We start from the raw sequence: 9120 nt of genomic DNA on the forward strand, positions 1-9120 counted from the left end.
AATAAAACTCATAAAAATCTTGACAAAATAAACTCTGAACTATCTAAATCTGGACCGGAAGTAATGTGTACATAAAATAAGTAGCATACTACTTACCAAAATAATAATAATAATAATCACTTGAAACGGGAATTTTGAGTCAAAAAAAGCTGTAACGGCTACTTAGAGAATGACCCGTTGGGTAAGTGGATACCCAGCACGCTCCCCAAAGCCTCTTCTGAGAGTCACACTCTTTTTCATTTCATTTCCTTCCCTTCCATTCTCACATTTCACACACTCTGCACAGTGCCTAGTGCTTGTGCTAGTTCTAGTTCTACTCTTTGCTTCTTCGATTAGGGTTTCTCTTCGAAATCAACACAAACATGAACATCTTCAAAAAGAAAACCTCACCCAAAGGTCCACACCCTTTTTCCTCATCCTCTCTTTAAAATTTTCCACATTGTTTTATTTATCATTTTTTTTGTCTTCCCTTTTGCCCTTAATCTTAGGATTTGCGTTCAAAGTTTGCATTTTAGTTTTCAAAACTCATTTCTCTTTAGGGAAAATTTGGGTAGGAAAGAAAAATGGGAGTTTTCAATCAGAGAAACATTGGAATTGTGTGTCTATGCCCTAAACTTGATCTAGTTTTTATTAAGAAGAAACTCACGGTTCTTCTGATTCTTACTCTTGTCTGTGAAACCGACAATTATAGGGATTTGTGCTGCTTGCTGCTCCTTAATTTTGTGGTATTGTTTGTGTTTGATGAAAATGGAAAGAAAGTTATAGTATTGACTATCTACTTGTATCTGGGCAGTGGCACTCATTTACGTCTGTTTTTTTTTTTTTTTTTTTTTTTTTATGACAGAAGCTCTGAGGACAAGTAAGAGAGAAATGTCTGTTGCAACAAGAGGTATGGCCCCATGTTAATTATCAGCATATAATGTTCAGGGTGATCTAATTGGTTGAATCAAGAGCTACCCAATTTTTAACAATCACTTCTGTTTCTCAACTATTTTTTGCCCTTTGCTGCGATTTTATATATATGTCCTAAATGTTCAGCTTTTACCCCAATTATTCATTTTCATCTGGAAATATATGTAGTTTTAAAAAAATTCAAATTAGCCACATTAAATTTATATTTCCTTAATGGTTTTCTTTCAAAACCTTTCCTTCAAATATTAACCTATCATTTTTGTTTCTTCATTCTGTTTTGTTTATGCTCCAATTTTTTGTAATGTCTTTGTTAGAAAGCAATCTGGGAAATTATGAAATATACAGCATCTGAAAATTATAGGGATTGTAATCAATTTTTCCCTTTTTGTTTCTATTCCTAGTTTCGGGGGATCTCCCACATTATCTAGGGATTGCCCAACATTTTTGTTTCTTTTTTAGCTTTCTGTTTGACTATATATATCGTACACTCGTCGTTTGAATAAAATTAAGAGATGGAATATATATTGATGAATTACCAAGGCTTCACATTCTATATCATTATTTAGTTTTAATAACATGACACTTCTGTAACATATATGTTTCCTTTTTCTTTCGTTCACTCTTTCTTTCTTGTAGGTATTGAAAGAGAGATAGCATCACTTCAGATGGAGGTACATAATGCTGACAGAGACCTTCTTAGCTATTTCCTTTCTGTTTTATATTTCTTTTTAGAGTTTCACTGCCTTGTGAACTGTAGGAGAAAAAATTGGTGGCAGAGATTAAAAAAGAAGCTAAAACCGGAAATGAGGTAATCTTATTTAGGTGTATTTCATCCATTTCCTTATTGTAGTATGTGATGCATAGATTATTGACAATGTGATATTGATAACTATCTTTAATCAGATGTGTATCTGTGTGCTTACATCACACTTGGGATGTTGTATACTTACTCCCAAGGTATAATGGAGATCAACCATTCCACATAAATAGCCCAAAAGCTGTCCAGATAAAAATTTAGTAGTAGATGTATTTCCCTTTACCAGATTTGGCCTATTAAGATCTCTAGATGTATTCAATATGGCCATCGTCTAGAACATGATTGTTTAGTGCACTCAGTGATCTAACATTTAAAAAGAAATCACAATCAGAAGAATCATCTATAACCCGTTTGACACTCTTGTTATTAGAATATTATAAATGAAGGATGATTTGAAGATAAAGAGCTACAGAGTTCTGAAACATGTTTTGCTATCATTTTGGGTAGTTTTGACACATACACTTTATGGATTGTCGGTGTGCATGCGTGCTCTATATCCCATTTGGGGTGTATTGTAGTTTTTGTCCCAAGATATAATGAAGTCAAGAGTTGTTAAAGAGAGTGCTCTGAGCTCTTGCTTGGCAAACACTAAGCTAGACTCTGCTGGTTCAGTGATTAACTAAGTCTGTGTTCACAAACAGACCCTAACCACATTTTAACAACTGTGCCAGATGTCATAGCAGTTGTAACTGCCTTAGCAGCTGTATTTGTAAGAATCTGCTATAGTTCAGTTCGATTCAGTTGGATCCTAGCCTAGTCTACAGTCTACATATGTGTGTGTATGTGTATGTGTGTGTGTGTGTGTGTGTTCACAATTTCACATGTACCTAGATTTCAGAAATACAATTTCAGATTCAGTTCAGTTTCCCTCTGTTCTCTCTCTCTCTTTCTCTCTTTCTTTTTGATTTTGTTCTCTGATTGAGATCTGCACTCAGATCCTTCTCAGATGCTTCACACTGCATCAGTCTACAATTATCGCCTATATTTCAGAAATACAATTTCAGATTCAGTTCAGTTTCCCTCTGTTCTCTCTCTCTCTTTCTCTCTTTCTTTTTAATTTTGTTCTCTGATTGAGATCTGCACTCAGATCCTTCTCAGATACTTTGCACTGCATCAGTCTACAATTATCGATATAAGTAAATAGCAATAAGTGTGTATTCTATACCAAATTTGATTTCAAGAACTTGAAAGTGTGGATAGAAAATACCTTGCAAGATTTTTCCATTGTATTTGATCATTACTTAAATAGCCATTTTAAATTTGTTGTTATTTGTTAATATATTATAGAGCAAACCTCTATTTTCGTCATCCAAAGATACAATTGTCTTTACTTGTATGTATCTTTGGAGGATGAAATTAGGGTTTACTCTATATTATATTTCTTGATTTTCCTCATTTTACCACCTTACTTGACTTAGGCTAGTGCTTTCTTCATCTGGTTGAGTAGTTTTGTAATATACATGTTTTCATGTTGCTTTGAGCTTCAGAAGTAATTTTCTGCAGTGCTAATGGAGCTGTCAGCTTCTTGGCAACATAGTAGGAAATATGAAGGATGTTAATTATAACTTCTTTTTTTGGCGGGGATGGGGGTGGAAGTTGGAATATGTCTAATGTGGCTAAGCACTAACCAGTTGCAGATGTGACTTGCTTTCTATTTTGAAAATACTATTATGTATACGTGTGCGTATGATAACTGGTTTAATATGCATGATATTAGCTAATAGCAATAATGATCAAAGAAGTGTCAGCTTCTTGGCAACATAGTAGGAAATATGAAGGATGTTAATTATAACTTCTTTTTTTGGCGGGGATGGGGGTGGAAGTTGGAATATGTCTAATGTGGCTAAGCACTAACCAGTTGCAGATGTGACTTGCTTTCTATTTTGAAAATACTATTATGTATACGTGTGCGTATGATAACTGGTTTGATATGCATGATATTAGCTAATAGCAATAATGATCAAAGAAGTGTCCGGTTACAGGCTGCGACTAGAATCTTGGCTCGTCAACTTGTTAGGTTACGCCAACAGATAACCAATTTGCAGGGAAGTCGTGCTCAGATCAGGGGTGTTGCAACTCACACGCAGGTATGCAATTTTTTATTTTATTTTATAGAGAAAGATGATAATATCAATTTTCATAATTTCCAAATTTCTGTTGCAGGCATTGTATGCAAGCACTTCAATCTCTACAGGGATGAAGGGTGCAACTAAAGCAATGGTGGCAATGAATAAGGTATGTTTTCCAGATTGATTCTGCTTTGTATTATTCAAATTTATGGAATGCAATGACGTTTACTGGGAGTTATTAATATTCAATCAGTTTACAATCACCCAAAATCTGAATGTAGTATCCACCTGCACCCATCATAACACCAAAAGGTCAAAGAGTCTGATTAATCTAGACAAGGAAAAGGCAAACAGAGCATAAGTCCCAATATTTTAAAGTAACTTAGCTTCCATTGAATATGTTCACAGAAAGCTATACATTTATGATTTCCATCAATGGTTTATAATTTAATACAAAGAAGTGCAAACATTTGTTCTTTCAACAATTTTCTGCTGTCACTGAATCAAAAGTTCATAATATGTGATAGATGCTTTTTGGGATATTGATAGATATTTGTCAGAATTCTGTGCTTATGACTAAAATGATTCAGTAATCATTACCTTACTTTTCTTTTCAGCAAATGGCACCGGCAAAACAGGTTAAAGTGATTAAGGAATTCCAAAAGCAATCAGCACAAATGGACATGACGGTAATTTATGCTTTTGCACATATTTCTGATTTGTTCTCATGCAAGTTTTCCTGCATTAATGGTAGGCTAAATACATTAAGATTCCTCAGCAAATCAGTTCTTAAGTAACTGCTTTGGGTTGTGATCCGGTATAGTTTTGAAAGGAGAATTAAATCCAATTGTGTGCAAAATGTGTCATTATTCTTATACTTTGTTAGAGAGAGGGCCCACCATATCTGTTGGTTGAAGATACAGAAGTTATTCTTTGCACAACATGAAACTGGACTTTGCACACTGAAGATTGATGAAGGATTATTTGGTTTTTCACTTCAGCATAAAAGTACTGTTGATTTAACTTCAATTTGGGAGGTTTTCCAAGAATGTGCCGAGGTGACTGGCAGCATTGTTTGGACTACCTAAAGCGTGATGCTTAATAGAGAAAGCAAATTATATTGATTATCAAATAACATTGTATTCAAGTAAAGATCGGATCGAAGGAACAACAAAAAAATAACAGTTTACTTCAGAAGCAAAAATATTTTATGTAAAAGATCAGTAGCGAGAACAATGAAGATGAGGAATATCGGTATATGTCTTCCTTGAAATAGCCAAGGAAGATACATTTAATAGCATGAGGAGACAACCTATCCTGACCCAGAGTAAGATTATGGACAAAATAAGTACACCTGAGGAGGATCAGGATATTGGGAACTAATAGCAAATAAGGAACTTGGTTATTGATAGCAAATGAGAGCGTACAATTAATTAAATATCAAGTAGTGAAGACTATGGGTATATATCTTCCTTGAAATAGTCAAGATTTGGACTCTTGACAGGAAAATTAGATTTTGTTTGACTCCTGACAAACTTGGACTTTAATTGACTCTTGACCTGATTCCCAATGATAGCCCGAACATGCTTCGCATTTTGACACGACACACAACTAAAAGACTTCAATCTTGCAAGACTTGGAACCATTCATGAAAGTTTTGATAGATGGGATGATCGAGACGCTAAAGGAGAAAGACTGAGAGATTGCGTAGTAGCACACACCACAGTCAATCATCTGTCCAGAACCACAGTCCTAGATGACAAAAGAATCATAATCAAAGTTTACAGAATAGTTAAGGGAGAGCAGATAAATTAAAATGGTTTGAATAAAATTGATTTTAATGATATAGATGTAGTGGGTGAAATATGATTGATCCCTTGGCAAGCACTTTAGAACCATTAGCTAGTGTGACAAAATGAGAAAAATCAAGTGGAGAGTGAGAGAGTGAGAGAGTGAGCAGAAGAAGAAGAAAAATGATTAATTACTAGATATATGGTCAGAGGCACCTAAATTAAGAATCCAAGGTGTTTTCACGAATGAGGAACATAAAATGTAGAATTTCCCTATGAGCGACAATGGTAGGAGAGGACTGTGTCTGTTTGTCTGCCTTCAACTAAAAGAGTAAAAGGTTGTTTACCTGAGAAGACTTCAGATCTCTTTTCTTCTTCTTGACCGTGGTCGGATAGAGTGACATTGACAACTTTCTTAGGTAACCCATGAAGGGTCAAGTGTGGATTGATGGTTTATAATAAAGTACATTGGAGATGGCTGCCACAACCTCATGGGCTCCAGCTGCCACGGCGTCCACATCCACCACAAGATCGTGAGGTAGTCTAAAAGGCTGATGTCTCAATGGCATTGGAGCAGGAGTTTGGGGCTTTAGATGTTGGAACCATAAAGGGTGAGTGATAAGATCCTCCATGCTGGGTACCTCTTGAGTAGTCATAATTTGGTCTCAAACATGTTCAAAGTTAGAGCACAAAAACCAGTACCACATACAAGTTTTCTAGTTTGTTTAATTAACGCTGGAGATTATGCCTGCAAAAACACCTTCAACTCCTTTACTGCAACCTATGCCGGAGTGGTAAAACTGGTTATGATTTGATTGCCCAAAGGATGCCAATTTCTCAACTGAATTATTTAGACATTGAATGTTATTAGCAAGAGAAGATGAGAGAACATAGATTGAGGTGGTTTGGGCACGTGATGAGAAGGCCCATGGATGCTCCTGTAAGAACAGAAGTTTGTTACCAAGAGCTAAACACAAAAAGAGGCAGAGGTAGGCCGAAGCTTACTTGGGGGAAGGTTGTAAAACAAGATTTAATGGAGTGGGATATAGATTGGCGGACAGTATGTCTTAGAACGGAATGGAGAAAAGCTATAAGTATAGTGGAGGGTTAGACCCGCTGTTATTCCTATGTTCCAGATGGTCCCTTTTTAGTCCTTTTCCCCCTTCATTTCCCTCACTTCTTCTTGTCCCTTTCTTTTTTACTTTTATTTATTTATATATACATATATTTTTATTTTATTTTATTTTATTTTATTTTTATTTTATCTTATTTTATTTTATTTTTATTTATTTATTTATTTATTTAGTTTTTGCTTTTTTACTTTCTTTTCAACCGTTTTGTATCTTTCATGTGGGTTCATCTACCACCGACCCCAATTAATTTGGAATAAAGGTGTTGTTGATGTTGATGTTGATGTTGAATGTTATTAGCAAATAGACTGTGCAAGCCTTGTTCCAAAATGTGCATGATTTACGTTGAATATCAGACGCTCACTTCTAAGATGCTTAGAGACCCTGACCGAGAAACCAAAGGTCAAAGTAGGTTGACCAAGCCAATATCATTCTAAGGGTCTCCAGCTATGGTGCTTAGAGAGGTCCAATCAGCAGTTTCTGGTGGATCCAGACTGTGCTCCAGAGAACTGGGATGCCAGTCTAAATGATGGCTGGATGTTAGAGATGACAATGTTTAGGGTTGGAGATGTCAGGCTGAGGATTAGAACCTGTTCTTGATACCATGTGAAAGTGGGTTTTGAAAACTGCTTGAGGAAATTCTATGCAAATCCTTCAATTTATGCATGATTTACAATTTCTGATATTAGAAACTAGGAAAATAAAGAAACTAGGAAATTAAGGAAAATAATACAAATCAAATGCTAATTATTTAAAGTATATATAGTCCCTAAATACAAACCAATGTATTTAAAGTAAATATACTTTCCAACATTATTCAAGGTCGGCTCCACCTAAAACTTTGGACAACATTTTATTTTGCTCCATAAATTTATAATGAAATCCTAACTGCAGATTGAGATGATGTCAGAATCTATTGATGAAACTTTAGACAAAGATGAGGCTGAGGAAGAAACAGAAGAGCTCACTAACCAGGTGAAATAAATGGCATAATTATATAGCTTGCTAGTATTAAGTGAATATTTCCTTTCTAGTATCTAATTTTCAATTATCCATGACAGGTTCTTGATGAGATTGGAGTGGATATTGCATCCCAGGTTGATTTTGGACACTATGAATCCATTGTCTTTGCACTGATTCTTTTCTTCAATTATTTTTCTGAATGTTTGGCCTGACGCTGTTCTTTCCTTTATGGTAGTTATCTTCTGCTCCGAAAGGTCGTATTGCATCAAGGAATACTGAAAATGTTGCTCCAAGGTACGCTTCAATCTTATTTCCTGAAAAGAGATTGGTTGTTTTCATCACCTTTGTTGTCGCCGTTAATCATGGAAAATGCTATCTAGATAAGTTTACTTCTCGACAATGGACATACTGTTGTGTATACAATTTATTTTATTGGTTGTGTTTACTAACTTAATTTGTTATTTTTTTAATAGAGTATCCTCTAAGCTGATTGCTCTGCTAGTTAAAGCTTTCAAAATGCCTCAAGATTATTTTATTATTAGTAGTTTTACTCTCTGTGTTGAGGGGGAGCAATCTATCTATTCTGGATTTCATGCATTGCTACCCAAAGGATTTAATGTTGAATCATGTGGCATTTTAAGCGAGAATTTTTCCTTTTGTGAATGCAGATCAGAATCCCAAGATGTTGAAGATCTTGAAAAGAGATTGGCTTCTCTTCGAAGAACATAAAGATCCGCTACAGCTGCTCATAAATGTTTCTTCATGTACAAATCATTATATATGTTATTGGCGAGATTGTAATATTGTCATCGTTTTATTACTGATTTTATGCGATGTGTTACATATGAAGAATTATTATAGTTTGTTTGTCGGACGGGAATGTATCGCTAGCAGAAACATTTATAAATTGGGCACTTGTTAATGTGCATATGATCTAACATTCTCTCTGAAAAACAAATTGCAAATATTTGAAGTGGTTAAGTCAATGTAGTCAATAAGCTACTTGGGTACGTGCAGGATTTTTTTTTTTTTCCCCTCCCTCTATGTTCTTTCTTCTTTTTTTCACTTGAATTGCAGCCTATAGTGTTGATGGTAGTAGGGAGAACCCATGGTTGAAGATCGTGTTGGCTTATACATGTTAAACCTTTGGCTTATATATGTTAAACCTTTGTAAAATATTTTGAATTTGGTCAGGACCTTAAGACACAATCCTTGATAAAAAAATTAAATATTACTTCTCATTAAAAATGCTTTTAAATATTATACAAATCTAGAATTATTATTGCTTTTGAAATTCATTTTTTAGAATAATGTATAAAAAAAAATTTATGCCCACCTAAACATGCTTTGCAATAAGGATATAAATGGGTTGCTTACCAAAATAAAAAAAAGTATATAAATAGGTTAGATATCCTATGAGGAGCTTACATATTATTAGA

General features: G+C 34.7%; 1 protein-coding gene across 2 annotated transcripts; it reads left to right on the forward strand.

The window, feature by feature from the left end:
* The first annotated feature begins 271 nt into the window (after positions 1-271).
* Positions 272-8588, forward strand: LOC133300637 (vacuolar protein sorting-associated protein 2 homolog 2-like). 2 transcript variants are annotated; one of them, XM_061500213.1, is made up of 11 exons: positions 272-396; positions 845-889; positions 1549-1583; positions 1670-1720; positions 3712-3816; positions 3893-3964; positions 4416-4487; positions 7613-7693; positions 7780-7815; positions 7917-7975; positions 8323-8588. In XM_061500213.1, the coding sequence occupies exons 1-11, from the start codon at positions 363-365 to the stop codon at positions 8408-8410; spliced, it is 678 nt and encodes a 225-aa protein (XP_061356197.1). In that variant the 5' UTR covers positions 272-362; the 3' UTR covers positions 8411-8588. The 2 variants fall into 2 exon arrangements, with proteins under 2 accessions (XP_061356197.1, XP_061356198.1); XM_061500214.1 differs by having other exon boundaries at positions 8350-8588.
* Positions 8589-9120: the final 532 nt, after the last annotated feature.

This window comes from Gastrolobium bilobum, unplaced genomic scaffold, assembly GCF_033153095.1.
Source record: "Gastrolobium bilobum isolate Gb01-03AN ecotype WA unplaced genomic scaffold, APGP_CSIRO_Gbil_v1 utg14646, whole genome shotgun sequence".
Taxonomy (NCBI): Eukaryota; Viridiplantae; Streptophyta; class Magnoliopsida; order Fabales; family Fabaceae; genus Gastrolobium; species Gastrolobium bilobum.